General features: G+C 35.0%; 1 protein-coding gene across 1 annotated transcript in view; it reads left to right on the forward strand.

Moving 5' to 3' along the window:
* The window catches only part of SBF2 (SET binding factor 2), a 205505-nt gene that overhangs the window by 26132 nt on the left and 159748 nt on the right, over window positions 1-19625 (forward strand). The window contains exons 7-9 of the mRNA XM_024757008.1: window positions 4177-4381; window positions 9828-9937; window positions 11307-11456. Coding sequence (XP_024612776.1) covers window positions 4177-4381; window positions 9828-9937; window positions 11307-11456 — 465 coding nt within the window. The remainder of the gene's footprint in view (window positions 1-4176; window positions 4382-9827; window positions 9938-11306; window positions 11457-19625) is intronic.

A 19625-nucleotide genomic window follows, 5' to 3' on the forward strand; every position in this document is an offset into this window, starting at 1 on the left:
GAACTTTGTTTTAAAATCAGTTTTTAGAATGCTTATTATTCTGAATTGTATATGGATTTGGTTCACAATATTTCAAATTGCTTATGAGAAAAAAATACTATTAGTGACAAATAGCTATATCTTTTCTTTAATAAGTGATTTTTATTTAAACCCTCATTGAGTACTATTATTGTTGTCATTGTTAAAATATAAGTAGCTGGTGATGTGATGGGAACCCTGGGAGAAAGAGGTGGTTTTAGTTTCAGAGGCATGGTGTCATGCCATAGAATATGCAGTAACTAAACATTTTTCAAATGAATATACTCTAAACTTTTGGAAAAGAGCTTTCAGATTTATTCTGGGGAAGTGTGTGTGTGTGTGTGTGTGTGTGTGTGTGTTGTAAAGCTTTCCTATAACAACTTGTTCCACCCTCACAAGAACCTTGTGAAGTAGGTACTATATTATTATCTTCCTTACAGATGAGGAAACTAAAACCCAAGTGGTAAGAGAATTGATACTGCACCGGGTCATGCTACTAGTGAGTGGCTAAGCTAGGATTTGACCCAGACAGTCTGATATCAGAGACCATGAGCTAAAAATACTTTGTTGTATTACCTTCTCTCATTGAATTGTCTGACTTTTCCTTCTGAATTATAGTGCTTCCTGTCTCTATCACATTTTCAAGCCCCTGCTTCTGGGCTTCTCTATTCCATTAGCCCTTTAACCCTTCAGTGATACCAGTTACTATACTGTATTAATTATTAAAAGGTTTGCATAAATTTTGATATCTGGAAAGTTTGACTTCTCTATTTACTCTTCTTCAGAATTGCCTTGACTATTTTTGGATCTTTGATCTTCCTGATAAAGTTTAGGATGAATCCATAATATTACAGAATTTTGATTAGAAGCAATCAATATGTGTATCTTTATTTTTCTAAACCACCTTAAGTCATTTTTGGAGCAAGAGAGAAGAATACATAGTAAGAGAGAAAATATACTAGAAAAGATACTGGCATCACTAAGAAGATTTCTACTTTTATTTTTCCATTTTTTAAAATTTGTTTTAATGAATATTATTTATATCATAGGAAGTATATTTAAAGTTTCTATTTTATTATAAAGAAAATAAGTATAGATAGAAATGGAAGTAGTGAAGAATGTACTTTAAATGATTCAACCTCAAAATCCACATGAATTACCTCCCCCTCCTGAAAGAAATATCTGCCCAATGGGTATTAGGAAGTTGATATTTATAACTTTTGAGAAGACGAGGTATCTTAGATATTGTGCCTAAAGAACAGAGAAAAAACATGCTGCTTTTGGAAAAGGGCAGTTTCAGAAACTCTGGACTAGTGATATTGGTGTTAATCCAGGGGTAATTTTAGAACAGTTTTTTCAACATATAGTTTAGAAAGTGGTGATTGTGAAGACTTGGCAGAGGAATTTACTTATTTTTTCCTGTCTTTGCTGACGATATAAGGGGAAAATACAAAGTGTGCATGAGGGCTACTTTGGCAAGAACAAGTTTTCGATCTGATTTCACCTTCTCAGGAACCTTTTAAGAAAAGCGTAAGTACAGGCATACCTCAGAGACATTGTGGGTTCAGTTCCAGACCACTGCAGTAAAGCGAATATCACAATAAAGTGACTCACACGAATTTTTTGGTTTCTCAATGCATATAAAAGTTGTGTTTACACTGTACTGTAGTCTGTTAATTGTGTAATAATAGTATTTGTGTCTAAATAAACAATGTACATGCCTTAATTTAAAAATACTTTTTTGCTAAAAAATGCTAACCATCATCTGAGCCTTCAGCAAGTCATAATCTTTTTGTAATAATAACATCAAAGATCCCTGACCACATATCACCATAACAAATATAATAATGAGAAAAAGTTTGAAATATTATTAGAATTACCAAAACATGACATAGAGACACAAAGTTAGCAAATACTGTTGGAAAAAATGGTGCCAGTACTCTTGTTCGACACAGGATTGCCACAGACCTTCAATTTGTAAAAAACCTAGTATCTACGAAGCACAGTAAAGTGAAGTGCAATAAAACAAGGTATACCTGTATATACTTAGGCAAAGTTATTTATCCAGCATCACATAATGAGCAGAGCAAAAACTAGAACCCAGGCTTTTGACACTTAAAGGAGTATTATTTCCATTGTATTGCTGAGATATGCTCCCTATATCATCTGCTGTGGTCCAACCTTTCCTTTTCTGGGTCTGGGTCAAATAACCAAAAAGAATTGTGGGGAGCAGCTCTGGTAGATGATGAGAGTTGGCCATTTTAACTGTCCAGAGAATGTATAGGGCAGTATTGAGCCTAATGTACAACGTGAATAACACAGGTTCAGGAGGAAAAAGAAATTTTCTGGTTGCAAAGAATAATAAATGCAAGAATTGGTCTAAGAATGATTGTATAGCAGCCTTCTTTTTTTTTTTTTTTGGTGGTGTGCGGGCTTCTCACTGTTGTGGCCTCTCCCGTTACGGAGCACAGGCTCCGGACACACAGGCTCAGCGGCTCCGCGGCATGTGGGATCCTCCCGGACCAGGGCACGAACCCGTGTCCCCTGCATCAGCAGGCAGACTCTCAACCACTGCGCCACCAGGGAAGCCCCTATAGCAGCATTCTTTAGAGAACTTTGTAAAAAGGATGGATTCCACTCTGCCCGTAGTATTTGAAATATAATTCTACTTAAGTAGTAGCTGGATAAAAGTCCATGCCAGCCCTAAGGGTCTATGAAAATATTAGCTGACACAATTAATTTAATTACTGCAATTCTGATATGTGTTCAACATTGTGTCCCACTCATTAGCATACAGTAGGAAGTAGTTTAGGGTGCCTGCTATGTGCCAGGCAGTTTCTAGATGCAATATGTATACAGCAGAGGATAAAAAAATAGTTTATAATTGATCAAAATGTCTGTCCTCTTGAGTTTCATTTTAATGAGGAAAGGACAGACAATAAACAAGTTAAATAGAATTTGTAGTATGTCAGAAGGTGACAAGGAAAATATAGTAAGGGGGATAGGAATTGTGTTGGGGGGTGTCATTTTAGATAGGGTGGCCACGAAAGGTGGCATTTGAGCAAAGACATGCAGGAAAAGAGAGAGGGTGCTGTACAAATTGGTGGGAGACAGGCATTCCAGGCAGAGGGAACAGTTAAGTGTAAAGACTTCGAGGCAGGAATTAGAAGGCCTGTGTAGCAGGAGCAGAATGAATGAAGGAAACAGTAGTAGGGCACAGTCATATAGAGAAGCCAGAACTTGTAAATTTTTGTAAGAACTTTTGGTTTTACTCTGAATGAGATGAAGAGCTATTTGAATGAACAGAGTAGTTAGGTGATGATTTGACATTTTAACTAGATCACTCTGTCTGCGGTGTTAAAAATAGAGTGAGGGTAGGAGCAAAGGGTGGAGCAGGGAGACTGGTTAAGAGAATGTTCTGTAGCAACATGAGAGATATTGGCTTGAACCAAGGTGTATTGAAAAGTGGTCAGGTTATAAATGTATTTTAAAGGCAAAGTGTAAAAGGTTTGCAGAGGACTGGATAATTCGGTATTAGAGAAAGGCATTAATGATTAAGCTTTTCACTGGAGTGATTGGAAAAAATAAATATGCCATTTACTGAAGTGGGGAAGACTGTAGAAAGCAGATTTGGAGGAGGTGAATATTGAGTGCTCCATTTTGGACATATATTTACAATGTTATTTTAAATCCAAATGGAAACACTATGTGCAGGTGGTTGAATATACAGGTATGGAGTTCAGGAGGAAGCTCATTTGGAGATAAAAATTTGTGAATCATTGGTGATTTATGGTTTAAAGATAAGAGACTGGAAGTTATCACCAAGAAAGTAAGTGTAAATAGAAAAGTGGCCCATGATCTGAGCCCTGGGGTATTCACATAGTTAAGAGATTAGGGAGATAAAAAATAAACAAAGATGTAACAAGAAGACCTAGAAACCAAGTGAAGAAAGTGTTCCTTGAAGAGGAAAAAGAGTGATCAGCTGTATCAGATGCTGCTGGTAAATCATGTAAGAAGTAAGATTCCAATACTCTATATTTTATGGCATATATTTGAATGTATGTACAGTGTCTCATCTCTCTGATTTCAGTTTCTGGCTGACAATCTGCCATTGTTCTTTTAACTTTGGAATCATTTTACGTATGTTTCATATCGCAGGAAAATCCAAACCCTCATATGGCGTTTCAGAAAGTTCCACGTCCAACAGAAGGATCCCACTTGCGAGTTCATATTCTTCCTTTCCCAAAGATTAATGAAACTCGGGTACAGGAATTAATACAGGAAAATCTTGCCAAGAACCAGAATGCACCTCCTGCTTCAAGGGTGGAAAAGAAATGTGTTGTGCCCGCAGGTCCACCTGTTGGTATGTATTTGTCCATTTATTTGTTTTAAAACTAAACCTTTTGAGGACTTCCCTGGTGGTCCAGTGGTAAAGAATCCACCTTCCAATGCAGAGGACGTGGGTTCGATCCCTGGTCGCAGAACTGGGATCCCACATGTCACGGGGCAGCTAAGCCCGTGCGCCACAACTACTGAGCTCACGTGCCTGAGTGAGAGAGCCCAAGTGCCGCAAACTACAGAGCCCACGCGCTCTGGAACCCCTGTGCCACAACTACAGAGCCCACGCAACCTGGAGCCTGTGTGCGACAACTAGAGAGAGAAAACCTGAATGCTACAACTAGAGAGAAGCCCGTGCACTGCAACGAAGAGCCTGCGCGCCGCATTGAAAGATTCCGCATGCCTCAACGAAGATCCCATGTGCTGCCACTAAGACCCGACACAACCAAAAGTAAATAAAAATAAATAATAAATAAATCTAAAAAGGAAAAAAGTAAACCTTTTATCAAGATATAAGACACAAAAACAGAAGTGCACGGCTTGATGAGTTTTCACAAAGTGAACAAATTCGTGCAACCAGAATCAGTACTTTTCCATTCAGTACCCCTCACAGGGTAACGATTAGCCTAATGGCTCCCGCTGTGGAATCTTCTCTTTTTAAAAAATAGCTATATTGAGATGTAATTCACATACCATAAAATTCACCCATTTAAAGTGTGCAATTCAGGATTTCCCTGGTGGCTCAATGGTTAAGAATCCGCCTGCCAGGGCAAGGGACACGGGTTTGAGCCCTGGTCCGGGAAGATCCCACATGCCGTGGAGCAGCTAAGCCTGTGCGCCACAACTACTGAGCCTGTGCTCTAGAGCCCATGAGCCACAACTACTGAGCCCACGTGCCTAGAGCCTGTGCTCAGCAACAAGAGAAGCCACCGCAATGAGAAGCCTGTGCACGGCAACCAGAGAAAGCCCGTGCGCAGCAGCAAAGACCCAACGCAGCCAAGAAAAAAAACGTGTGCAATTCAGTGGTTTTTAGTGTCTTCACAGAGTGCATCTTCACTAACTTCAAACATTTTCATTCCTCCAGATAGAAACACCCATACCCATTAGCAGTTACTCCCCACCCCACCCCCAAAGCCACTCCTTCCCCAGCTTTAGGCGGTAATCTACTTCCTGTCTTTATAGATTTGCCTATTTTGGATATTTTATATAAATGGAATTGTACAATATGTGATCTTTTGTGATTGGCTTCTTTCATGTAGCATAATATTTTCAAGGTTCATCCATGTAGCATATATAGTACTTCATTGCTTTTTGTGGCTGAATAATATTCCATTGTATGGGTGTGTATCACATTTTGTTATCCATATATCAGTTGATGGACATTTGGGTGGTTTCTTCTTTTTGGCTACTAATAATAGTGCTGCTGTGAGCGTTCATGTGTAAGTTTTTGTGTGGACATATGTTTTCAGTTCTCTCAGGTATATATCTAGGAGTGGAATTGTCAGGTTATATGATAAGCCTGTGTTTAATGTTTTGAGGAGCTGCCAGGCTATCTTCCAAAACAACCACACTGTTTTACATTCCTACCAGCAATGTATGGCATTCTGGTTTCTCCACATCTACTAATGTAGAGTATCTTCTCATGTGCTTATTGGCCATTTTTATATCTTTTCTGGAAAAGAAGTGTCTCTGTTCAGATCCTTTGCCCATTTTTTTTTTTTTTTTTTTTTTTTGTGGTACGTGGGCCTCTCACTGTTGTGGCCTCTCCCGTTGAGGAGCACAGGCTCTGGACGCGCAGGCTCAGCGGCCATGGCTCACGGGCCCAGACACTCCGCGGCATGTGGGATCTTCCTGGACCAGGGCACAAACCCGTGTCCCCTGCATTGGCAGGCGGACTCTCAACCACTGCACCACCAGGGAAGCCCCCCTTTGCCCATTTTTAAATTGAGCTATTTGTCTTTTTGTTTAAGAAGTCTCTGTATGTTCTATATACAAGTCCCTTATGAAACATGTTAATTTGCAAATACTTTTTCCCATTCTGTGCATTGTCTTTTTTTTTTTTTTTTTTTTTTACTGATTTTTATCTCTTCTTTTTCTTCAGCTATTGCGGGAGATGTGTTAAAGTCTCCCATGATAAGTAATAGAATTGTCTACTTCTCATTTTAGTTCTGTCCATTTTTTCTTTATGTATTTTGAAATTGATTTATTATATGCAAATATATTTACAAATATTATAGCATCCTGGTGATTGATCCCTTTATCATTATGGAATGTCCTTCTTTGTCTCTAGTAACACTCCTTGGCATAAAGTGTACTTTGAGTTTTATACGGCTAGACCAGCCTTCCTTTGGTTAGTGTTTGTATGGTTTATCATTTTTTATTTTTTTATTTTCAAATTCTGGGTCCTTATAATTAAGGTATGCCTCTTTTAAGCAGCATGTGGGGTTTTTTTTTCGCCAGTTTGACTATTGTAGTATATTACTTGTATTTAGCTCATTTATATAAATATAATTACTCATACAGTAATGGCTTTAATATAATTTACTGGGTTGTTTTTTCTATTTGATCCTCTTGTTTTACATTTTCCCCTGCTTTCTTTCATTCTTTTCGATTAATAAATTATTTTTTATTCCATAATTCATATCTGTTAACTTGTTATTTATATATGTTTACTGTTCTTTTAGAGGTTTACTTCAGTACTATAGCATACATCCACTTTTGTCTGTTCAGCTCTCACCAGAAACTTTGCTGGTCAACCTGGCCATCTGCCAGAATCAAGCCCAGATTCTCAGCTTCCTGTCTGTACTCAATATTGGCAAATCTCTTAGGGGAAAAGTGGATGTACTTGTTAACTTACCTCTTTGGTCTTTTCCTTTCTCTGGAATTTTAAGTCCTCTAATCCATGTGTTTCTGTAGCACTCTGATATATTTAAATAGATGGCTTTTGCATTTTATCTTACTTTTATAATTGTTCCTGGTGGGAGTTTTAGTTTGTTACAAACTGTTCCATCATACTTAGAAGTGAGTGTAATTTTATTATTAAAATTCTGGGATAATAATGTATTAATTATGTTAATTATTTATTAATTATTTATGTTGTTTATGTTGTAATGTTAATAATGTATGTATCTTAACATTTATGTTATATAGTAATGTTAATATTACTTATTATTTATTATTTACTTAATAATGTTAATTTGTTATTATTTCCCTAAGTAGTAACAGCTTTTACTTAAGTGTTGATTGTACTTTCACATAGAGAAGAGAATGGAGGAGAAGTAGACATGTTAGGGTAGTTATTTTTTGAAGGGTTTGGTCATTTAACTTTAATATCCATGAGCTAGTTGAATGCTTTCTTTAAATACCCACATGAACAGATTAGAAGTTGGTTTAAATTTTAATTTGCTTGAATTGTAGCCTTGTCTCAATATTGTTTTTGTATAATCTCTTTACTTTCATTTTCAATCAGCATCAAATTCTTTTTTTAGATGCATATGGAATGTTTCATTGTAGTCAGTGAGAGTTACACATGACTCAGTATTTGTCCCTGCATGTACTTCCTGTAAAACCAGAATGAATGAATGAATGAGCAACTGATGAATGAATGAGTGAAAGACGAATACAGGGACCTCTGTCCAAGTTTCTGGTTCATTTGAGTTGATCAGAATTAGGATTTCCCTTGTATTAAAATTAAAAGGTATGAATGTTTCATTTTACATGATACCCATTTAATCTGAATGTAGAATTGCTCTGTCACTTTAAGAGCCATTCACATTTTGAGAGGTTAATTAGTTTCCAGCTATTCCTCAGAGGGACCAGAGTGTTGATGAATACTATTCAAATGCTATTTCAAATGCTAGAAATAGCATTTGAAAGCCAAAGCCTTGGGAAGGAAGCCCTGGGGAGGTCAAATACCCATAAACCAGAGTTGTTATCAAATGTTAGAAAGCTAGTATTAGAATGCCACAACTGGGGATTTGGCCAATGCCTGATACATCAGTAACTCTAAGTGAAGAACTTTCTTCTGGGAATGAACTAAGTCATAGTCTCCAAAGGAAAATAATAATTCCCAGATGGTAAACAGATTCATTATAAGAAAATGTGGGGTTTTTAATGGTTCATCCTAAAGAAAATTTAAAATGCTGCTAAAAAGATTTTAGAATTAAAATTTTATAAACATAGGTTAAAGATGTTACTCTCTCAATAAAGCATGTGGTCTTATTTGGAGACTAAGAAGTTTTCTACTCTAAATATAGATCAATTTCAATTTCAGTCTATGCCACTCACCTACACATGTGGGAAGCACCAGAGTGCAAAATTAAGAATGCACATTTCAGACAGAAAAGTCATATGAAATGATCTATTTTACAGTCATGGTCATTAATGTTAATCTTACATGATTTTAAGTGATTTCAAGAAAACTACAGTAAAAACCAAGTAAGATTGATTTCCTGATTCTGATAAAGCACTATAGTTATGTAAGATATCACCATGGGGGAAGGTGATTAAGTGCATGGATCTTCTCTGTACTAATTTGCAACTTTTTGTAAGCTTATAATTATTTCAAGATTTTTAAAAGTTTAAAAAATTATTTGAAGGATATAAAATTTCTTATTGATGAAATGAAAGGAATGCTAAGAGTAAGATATGGTGGTCTTTCTTGTTAGGTAAGAGCAGCCATAAAATATAAGGCTTAAGAATTATTGATACTGCCTCATTTGTACAAATTATATAGTGTAGTTCTTTGTGAAATTATACTTTTTATTTGACAAATACTGCTTTAATTTATATCTTTCTAATATTCTTTTAATAAGTTAAATTTATTTTAAGTAATTTAAGGCTATGTAGTGCACTAGAATTATCCAACCTTGTAAAGTTGACAGGTACTAAGTTCACAGAACTGAGAAGTGACTCTCCCAAATTTTTATAGTGATTCTTTGGCCATGATCATTTTTCTTTGTGTGCAGTGCTTCTTCAGGTCACCTGTACTCAGATTTGTAGAACCTAATTTTTTGTGGTATGTGGTTTTTCTTTGGTAATAGGTTAGAAGTATCAACTTCTTTGTCTGTTAGTAGTCAGTCCTCTTACATATGAGTGTTTGCTATTTTTGTCATGCTCTTGTACCCAAAATATTTTTTATCTGTTTGTTTACAATTAAAGGAAAAATTACCTTTGCTTAAAAAAATTTACTGAGCAATGTAAATATGAATTAATTTGCCTAAGAGTTAAGTACAGTGTTAGAATCTATCCTGTGAAATTATCCTAAATAACCCATTGACTAGCCTGCCACTTCACAACCTAAAAATGTAATCAAAGTGAGGAAATGAAATACTTCCAGTGTCATGTAACAAGGGAAAAAAACGCTTAAGTGTTGGTCATGTAAACAGAGTCATAAACTGTAAACAGTAATATTCCCCTTTTGTAATTGCTGAAGGAGTTTAATTTGTGTTTTCCTTATACTCCTTTACTAGTTTCAATAATGGATAAGGTGACAACAGTTTTCAACAGTGCACAGAGATTGGAAGTTGTTAGAAACTGCATCTCATTCATATTTGAAAATAAAACATTGGAGACTGAAAAGGTAATAAAATGCCATCTTTCCCAAGTAAGCATTCATCACATCCCTTTCAGGTTTCTTTGTTTAGCTTGCCTACTGACTGCTTCTCTGATTCAATCCCTTTTCCTTATAAAGTATCCTTTCATTGTTTTGATCATTTTAAATGAACAGTGTCTAAGATTTAAATTCTTAGCCAAGCCTAATTATATGGCAACCAGAGAAGTATTGATAGTCATTTTCCCCCCCTGGAACTTTTAAACATTGTTCATTAATTCTATTTTGGCATATTACTTAGAAACTTAACATCTAAAATATAATTTTATTTATTACAAAGAATCTAGTTAGAACAAGTAATGAATTATAAAAATTGTGGTATTCATTTAAATATGCCTTGTTAAAACACATTTTCTTGCCTTCTTTAATGAAACATACTAAACATATGTAACCTTTCCTTAGTGACTCCTCATAATTCTGAACATTTATTACAAGGGGCTAGTAAAACATGTAAAATGAAGTTTTTATCCTTGCGCTAAATGACCTCAAGCCTCTTTATATTTTGAGTTTTTCTGGTATCCATTTTTTTCTTATGGTTGAAGTGTTACCGACTTTCTTTTGCTTCTCTTGCTTTCAGCTTTCACAGCCTGTTTCCTGTACCCGTTGTAGCAATATTAGGTCCCCCTGCTCTCAGTCTTCTTCCCTTCCTTTTTATTTGCCCCTTTGTTCTCATTTTAGGTTTTCAAAGTTAAATTATTACTTTATGTAAAGTAAATTAATTCAGCTCTAAAGGTGAAATGGAAGAGGCGTTCTTGTGGGTGATGAAGTGAAAGAATTTTAGTACATACACCTAGAGATTTCTGTTTGTTGCTCTGAGTTTTTTTCCTTCTTAATTATGCTTTTGAAATAAGAAGAGATTGCAGAATTTTCCAGTCATAAATTAAAACTGAGTAGTGATTAAGTTGCTAATCACTTGAGAAGTATAAAATCACCCATGATTCTTGTCATTTTAATTTTTCCTTCTGTTCTTGCCATGGAGATGTGACCAGTTATTGCAAGAACGTGTCTAAGTGTCTGTGGTTTTGACTCATAATCTGAAGCAACAGTTACTTTGGTGACCACAATTTTGATGAGTTTTTTTTAATGAAGTTTAATGTTTTTTAAATGTATCACATAAACTAGTCCTACTTATTTTCATGCTGCCTTACAAATTGAAAAATCACTATAAATCCATCTGTTTACAGTTGTCCTTAACAGTACATCAACTCTTTTTAGCAGTTTAATTCTACTAATAACTCTGTTAAATGGTTTATAGGATACACGTGAGTTTTCAGCATGATTGAAAGTTACTTTTTTTCCAGTGGTACCTTTTGTTCATGTCTTCCTCTCTTGTCCTCAGACCCTTCCTGCTGCACTGAGAGCCCTTAAAGGAAAGGCAGCAAGACAGTGTCTCACTGATGAGCTGGGTTTACATGTTCAGCAAAACCGAGCAATATTAGACCATCACCAGTTCGACTACATAATAAGGATGATGAATTGTACTCTACAGGTAACTTTTAGTTCTTTCAGATTATCCTTCTTATTTGAGAATACTTTTTATTTTTCCAGGTGATTCAGTAATTACCAATATATCAGGTTCTTGAGCCTTCTGCACCTAATAGGATGAAGAGCCAATATCCATACCATTTCTGTCAGAAACACTTATGTATTACTTGGCATAAATATTAAGAGTTTTTTATTCTTTCTTTGTTTTTTCTTGAAAAATATTAGGTTATTTTACTAGTTCCATAAGCAAGCTTTCTGAAAATGAAAAGTCATCTTTAAAACATTCAGTTATATATTACTTAATGTCTGTATTCATGTCAGCCCTTTTCAGTCAGTTTTCAGTTGTACTATTAAAGCAGAGGGCAATGAATGGTGGGTAATCCAAATGATAAATGAATTACTCAGTTAAGTGTTTACTAAGTACTTCGTGTGGGTAAAGCACAAAAAAAAAATATTTCCAGTTGGCTTCAACATACATGTATTATCTTACAGAGATAAACTTCCCACACAATAATGAGGACACAGTTTAGGAGAAGCAAATAATCTGATTTCCCTATCCTGTCCCTGTGACATTGGCATCGTATTCTTTGTAGGTGATGCAAAAATTCTTTCTTAAACTTTTTGCACAAAGAGAAAAATGTGATTAAATATTAAGATTTCAGAGACTATCTGTTGGTCTCCAGAGAGAATGAGTAAAATGCATGTTAAATTCTGGTAGATTGGAAAGTGAGATTTACAGGGTATAATTAATAATAACATTTGTGGATGAAAGAAGGCCTAAAGAAGTGGAAAGATATACCATGTTCATGGATTGGAAGACTCAGTATTATAAAGATATGAGTTCTCCCCAAAATAATCTATAGAGTTACTGCAATTCCCATCAGAATCCCAACAGAAAGAGCAAAAGTCTGAGAATTACCAACATGCTCCTAAAACAAACGGCAAAGCCTGGGAATTGGCCTTGTCACATATCAAAAATTAGTTTAAAAGAAGACACACAAATGGCCAAAAGGTAAGTGAAAATGTGCTCCATGTCACAACTCATCGGGAAAATGCAAATCAAAATTACAACGAGATACCACCTCTCGTCTGTTAGAAAGGCTATTATCAAAGACACAGGGGATAATAAGTATTGGCAAGGATATGGAGAAAAAGGAACCCTTGTGCACTGTCAGTAGGACTGTAAATTGGTGTAACCACTATAAAAAATAGTATGGAGATTCCTCAAAAAATTAAAAATAGAACCATACCATATGATCCAGCAGTTCCACTCTGGGTATATCCAAAGGAAATGAAAACAGGCTATTGAAGAAGTATCTGCACTCCCATGTTCACTGCAGCATTAGTCACAATAGCCAAGATGTGGAAATAACCTAAATGTCCATCAGTGGATACATGGATACATGGATAAAGAAGATGTGGTATATATACACAGTACAGTGGAATATTATTCAGCCATGAGAAAGAAGGAAATTCTACCACTTGCAATAACGTGGATGAACCCTGAAGGCATTCTGCCAAGTGAAATAAGCCAGACAGAGAAAGACAAATGCTGCATGGTATTATATGTGGAACCTTAAAAAACAAAAAAGGTCAGACTCTTAGAAACAGAGTAGAAAATGGTTGCCAGGGGCTGAGAGGTGGAAGAAATAGAAAGAGGTCGATAAGTGGTACAAACTTTTAGCTATAAAATGAATAAGGCCTGAGGATCCAAGGTACAACATGGGGACTACAATTGGTAACACTTTATTATATAACTGAAATTGCTAAAAGAGTTGAACTTAAATGTTTTCACCAAAAAAAAAAAGACAGATAAATGTGTAAGGAGAGGTGTTATTTAACTGAGTTGTGGGAATCCTTTCACGATGTATACATATATCAAATCACCTCAGTGCACACTTTAAATATCTTACCATTTTATTTGTCAGTTATACCTCAATAACACTTAAGAAATTTTTTAATTAGTTTAAGATTGTTGTAATTAAGACAGTGTGTGGCACAATCATAAACAAATTGGCCAGTAGAGCAGAATTTAGAGTTTATAAACAGATGTACACATGTTTGGAAATGTGATTTATGACAGAGTTGGTGTTTCAGATTAGTGACAAAGAGGTAAAAAATTCAATAACTAGTACTGGGACAGTTGGGTGACCATGTACACATAATGAACTATGTACAGGAAAAATGTACCGATACCTCACACTATACACTAAAATCAGTTTTATGTGGATTAAATATTAATACTTAAATATGAAAAGCCAACCTATATAGTCTTTCAAAGAGAATAAATGGCATAGCCTTATGACTTTGGGGGAGGGGAAGATTTGTTAAACACGGTAAAAATAGTGCCAATCTTAAAAGAAAATATTGTTATATACCACTTTTACCTCAGTTAGAAAGCAGAGATTGGTAAATTTGACTACATTAAAATTAGAACTTCTGTTCATCAAAAGATACCATAAAGAGAATGAAAATGTAAACTTCAGAGTGAGAGATGCTTGCAGAGCATATGACTACCAACTGATTAGTACTCAGATTATAAAAGCTCCTACAAATCAATAAAAAGACAACCCAAATTTTAAATGGGCAAAAGACTTAAAGTATCCCAGAGGAAAGGAAATCCACTTGGATAATTAGTGTATAAATAAAATGACATTTTTTAAAAAGATGATCTATGTCAATAACTGGAAAAATATAAATTAAAACCACAATGAGATAGCATTTTACATCCACTGTTTTGTAATAATTGTATAATTGGATAATATTAAGTATTGGTGAAGTTATCGAACAAATGGAGCATGTAAACTCTGCTTGTTAGAGTGTAAAATGGTACAAAGATTTTCTTGTAAAGCTGAATATGAACATATTCTATGACCCAGTGATTCTACTCTTAGAGGAGATCTTACCCACATACACCAAGAGATATGCACAAAAATGTTCATAGGAACATTGTTTGAAATAGCAGGAAACTGGAAACAACTCATATGCCAACCAGCAGTAGAATGTATAGATAAATTGTGCTATTTTCTTATGTTAGAATATTATTTAGCAGAGATAATGAATGAATTGCAGCTATAAGGAATAATGTGGATGAATCTTAAAGAAGATAATTTTGTGCAAAAATAAAAAGGCAATTCAATTACAATATGCTTTCATTCATATAAAATTCAAAGCATGTAATATATTATTTAGAGATATTTAAGTTAGGGATAGAACATATGTGTTAAAACTAAAAAGAAAAGCAATGTGTACATATATTAAATCATCACATTGTATACTACAATTTTATCTGTCAAATGTACCTCAATAAAACTGGGAATAAAGAAAATCAAGGGATAATAAGCAAAATATTGAAGAAAATTACCTCCGGGAGACAGAGAGGAAGGACATGAACATAGAGATCTTCAAAGGTAATGGTAATACTCTATTTCTTAAACTGTGTATATGGGTGTTAATTGTATCGCTATTATTTATAATCTTATAACTTATACACATTAATGTCTTAGGGTACTACTGTTACATTTTTTTGCAGGGCATATTTATCTTTTCGGTACGCGGGCCTCTCACTGTTGTGGCCTCTCCTGTTGCGGAACACAGTCTCCGGACGCGCAGGCTCAGCGGCCCCGGCTCACGGGCCCAGCCGCTCTGCGGCATGTGGGATCTTCCCGGACAGGGGCCATCAGCAGGCGGACTCTCAACCACTGCGCCGCCAGGGAAGCCCGGGTATATTTATCTTTAAAAACCCATTTCAAGTGATACCTTTCTCAGAAATTCTAACTTAAAATCTAGCATCAAAAAGGTAATCTTGGGGCTTCCCTGGCGGCGCAGTGGTTGAGAGTCCGCCTGCCGATGCAGGGGACGTGGGTTCGTGCCCTGGTCCGGGAAGATCCCATGTGATTAAGCAAATTGGCACGATAGGTGATTCACCTTTACTGGAAATACATTCTTACTTTAGAGCATAAGAGGCTAGCTGTAATAGTTTATAATAGCAAAAATTGAAAGCATCCTAAATGTTTACCATTTGGATTTTGATTAATCTAATTATGGTAGAACTCTTCTTCAGAATACTGTTCAGTTACTAAATAGAAAGAGGTAGCTCTATAATATGTACAGCTATAATATGTAGCTCTATAATATGTACCCATATGAAAAAACTTCTGTTATGTATTGCCAGGTGGGCAAAAGGAAGTTACATAAAGTAGATACAATTCTATTTTTGACCTAAAATTACATATATGTATGTATGTATATCATGGTAAAAATCTGGAAGGATATTTACACTAAATCCTTAATAATGGTTATCTCTGGCATAGATAGAAGAGTTTTGACTTCCATTTAAACTTTTCTCTGCTTGAAACACACACATACATACAAGCATAATTAAGTTATATAAAACATACAACAAGCATATTTTATAACTTAAAAAATGATTCTCATTTTTGTAGGAAGTAAATTATCAAACATTTATGAGAAGAATAAGACATAATAAATCTACCCTAAAAAAACTCATGTCTTTTGCTACTTGTTACTTTCTTACAGTTACTTTGGTACTGTCATTATAGAGAACAAAGGAATTTGATTAATAGATCAAGGTCACCAGAAGCTATAAAGTTAGGTAATTTCCTGATTCCCTATAACTGGTGATAAAACTACAAAAACTGTTTTAGGGAGCTTTTTTCCATTTGTACTTTATGTGCTGTAATTAACTGAAGAACTAATTTATAAGGCTTTCTCTAAACTTAATTTTAGCATATACTAATTAGTAATTACTTATAGAATAGCCAGGTACTCTTGGGTTACAAAAATACTCCTTTTCATTTGAATAATCATATTCTAGGGGTAAAAAGCTTGCATTTTTTTGTTGATGTTGTTTCCAGATACACCTGTACTGATGAACACTTAATATTTTTGAATTAACTATTTCATAAATACATTAAAATATATCCTGTCTTTCTTCCAGCATATGCTGTTGTTTAACATTATAGAGAGGCTCTTTTCAGTTATAAATGGGTTCACATGTGATACTCTTATTTTAATGGGTTATTTATTACCAACTTGGGATTTATTAATATTTATATTCTTGTTGCAACAATGTTACTTGTGGGGATTTAACATGACATTCTGAACATTTTTTACAAAAGCATAGAATTTCAAGGCAGAGAGGCCAAACATCTGTGTTGGTGTTTTAAGATAGAAACATTAAATGAACCAATTTTTAGGTAGTGATTCAGAAATTTTAGTAATTTTTGTTCTTCGTGATCTTGAAGTTTTTCTGTCTTTTCTGTCCTCAAGGGAAAATTAAATGGAACATGAGTACTGCCAAGGGGTTATTTTGTTTATCAGGTTATTTCACTGCCAAGATGATTTTTTAAAGGACTGGTTTATAGAGATTATAGATTATTCCTATGTATCTTCTCATCTCAAACAACTGATCGTATTTTAGTTGTTTTTTATAACTGAGATTACTAGAAATCTCTTCAAAAATATCATGGCCTTAACTCTTTTCATTTTAGCAGATCTATGATTTTTGTGTCAAGATCTTAGCTAAGATCTTTTCACAGTAAATTATAATTTAAAAACCCAGTAAAGTCCTCTATTTCCAGCATTATAATAAACTGCATGTTATGAGGGACCCTCTCACTAATGTAGAAATAGATCTTAGAAAATTGAAACAATAACAGAAATACCCCATGATTTTGATATATAGTTTTTCCCAAGGAGAAAAGGAAATCTATAATAGGCCCCTCCTCTACTCTCAAGAAAAGGACAAATAGGAAAAACCAAATTCTGAGCTATTAGCAGGTAGGGAAAGCAGATTTGTGAGCACAATTAAGTCAACTTCTGTAAAGAGAGCTGGTTGAACCTGAGAGCTTTATTTACATCAGGTTAGGACACTGGAAGAGGAATAAAATAATCCCTCTTCAGCGGCATGCCCCTCACCCTTGCCTCCAGAAGAAGCAATTATAAATCCTTTCTAGAATAATGCAGCCACAATTTAGGCAGTCAGGATTCCCACAGATAAAATTCAGTAAGATATGAACTCACAATTTTTAAATGACCAAATACCAAAGAAATGAGCCAATATGAAATAGTGTCAACAGAAACAACCAACAGCAGATTGAGACTCCCAAAGGCTTTATATGTTGGAATTATTCAGTATGAACATATAATAATTAAAATACTTAAATAAATAAAGGATCGAATACAAAATAAGCAAATAACAAGAAACTAACAAAAATGGCCAGGTAAGTTTAGATTATATAATCAGTAAAGTAAAAACTCAAAGGATAGGGAAAACCCAATATTGTTAAGATGTCAGTTCTCCACAAATCAATCTGTAGCCTGAATGAAATCCCAATAAAAACTGCAGCAGAATTTTTTCTAGAAATTGACAGGATAATTGTAAAATGTATGTGGAAATGCAGAGGACTTAGAATGGCCAAAGCAATCTCGAAAAAGAACAAATTTGGAGGACTTAACACTACCAGATTTCAAGATTTACTGTTAACCCACAGTAATCAAGACAGTGTGATACTGACATATCAAATAGATCAGTGGAAAAGAGCACTCAGAAATAGACCCGCGTTTATGGCATTTTTGACAAAGGCACCAAAGCAATCCAATAGGGAGAAGAAAGTTTTTTCCACAAATAGTGCTGAAATAACTGAATATATCCATATGGAAAAAAAGTGAACCAATATCTCTACCTCACATCAAACACAAGGATTAACTTGAGGTAGAGCACAGACATAAACATACAATATAAAACAATAAAGCTTTTAGGGGAAAGCATGGAATAGAGTCATGACTTGGGAATGAGCAACAGTTTCTCTTTTTTTTAATAATTAATTGAATCTTTATTGCCACTTACATTCTTTATAACTGGCAACAGTTTCTCGGGTCACAAAAAGTGATAACCAAAAAAAAAAAAGGTCACTGTACTTTATCAAAATTAAAACTTATGCTTTTCAGAAGACAGCATTAAGAAAATGAATAGTTAAGACTAGGAAAAAATATTCCCAAAATGTAAACGTGACAAAGAACTGATGTCATGTTTATATAAAGAACTCCTACAACTTAATAAGGTGAAGCCAAACCAGTTTTTGAAAATGGACAGTTTGAACAGGCACTTCACAAAATAAGATATGTGAATGGTCAGTAAAAACATGAAGAACTGCTCAGTATCAGTCATCTGGGAAATGCAAATTAAAACCATTATGAGATACTACTATATAACCACCAGTATGGCTAAAGTTGGAAAGACTGACAATACCAAATGTTGACAGAGTTGTAAAGTACTTGGAATTCTCAGCTTTTATTGTTGAGAATGTAAACTGTTACAATCACTTTAGAAAAAAGACTGGGAGATTCTTGTAAAACTAAGCATATACCTAGCCTATGATCCAATAATTTCACTCCTGGGTCTTACCTTAAAAAAATTAAAACATATGACTATAAAAAGACTTATACAAAAGTATTCATAGGAACTTTATTCATAATAGCCTAAAACTAGAATCAGCCCAGGTGCCCATCAATCAGAGAATGCTTTTTTCTTTAACTGCCATATATCCATACAGTGTAATACTAATCGGCGATAAAAAAAAAAACAGGCTAGGGGCTTCCCTGGTGGCGCAGTGGTTGAGAGTCTGCCTGCCAATGCAGGGGACGCGGGTTCAAGCCCTGGTCTAGGAAGATCCCATATGCCGCGGAGCGGCTAGGCCCATGAGCCATGGCCACTGAGTCTGCGCGTCCGGAGCCTGTGCTCCGCAACGGGGGAGGCCACAACAGTGAGAGGCCCGCGTACTGCAAAAAAAAAAAAACAGGCTAATGATACGCGCAACCACATAGATATATCTCAAAGACATTATGGCATATTTGTCAAAACCCAGTGAACACTAAAAGTTTGTGCATTTTATTGTATGTAAATTATACGGCAAAAGAAGAACCTATAAACAAATATTGACCTCTAATGATATGCATGCTAAAGTACTTGGGGGAAGTATAACTGATGTCTGCGATTTACTTTGAAATGCACTAAAAATAAGATGGGTTAAAGGATAGGTAGATGAATAGCTAAATGATAAAGCAAGCGTAGTAAAATGTTAATGACAGTCTAGGTGGTTAGTATACAGGTGTTCACTGTAAAATTCTTTCAATTTTGATATATATTTGA

This window comes from Neophocaena asiaeorientalis, unplaced genomic scaffold (genome assembly GCF_003031525.2).
Source record: "Neophocaena asiaeorientalis asiaeorientalis breed wild unplaced genomic scaffold, Neophocaena_asiaeorientalis_V1.1 scaffold504, whole genome shotgun sequence".
In the NCBI taxonomy this organism is placed as follows: Eukaryota; Metazoa; Chordata; class Mammalia; order Artiodactyla; family Phocoenidae; genus Neophocaena; species Neophocaena asiaeorientalis.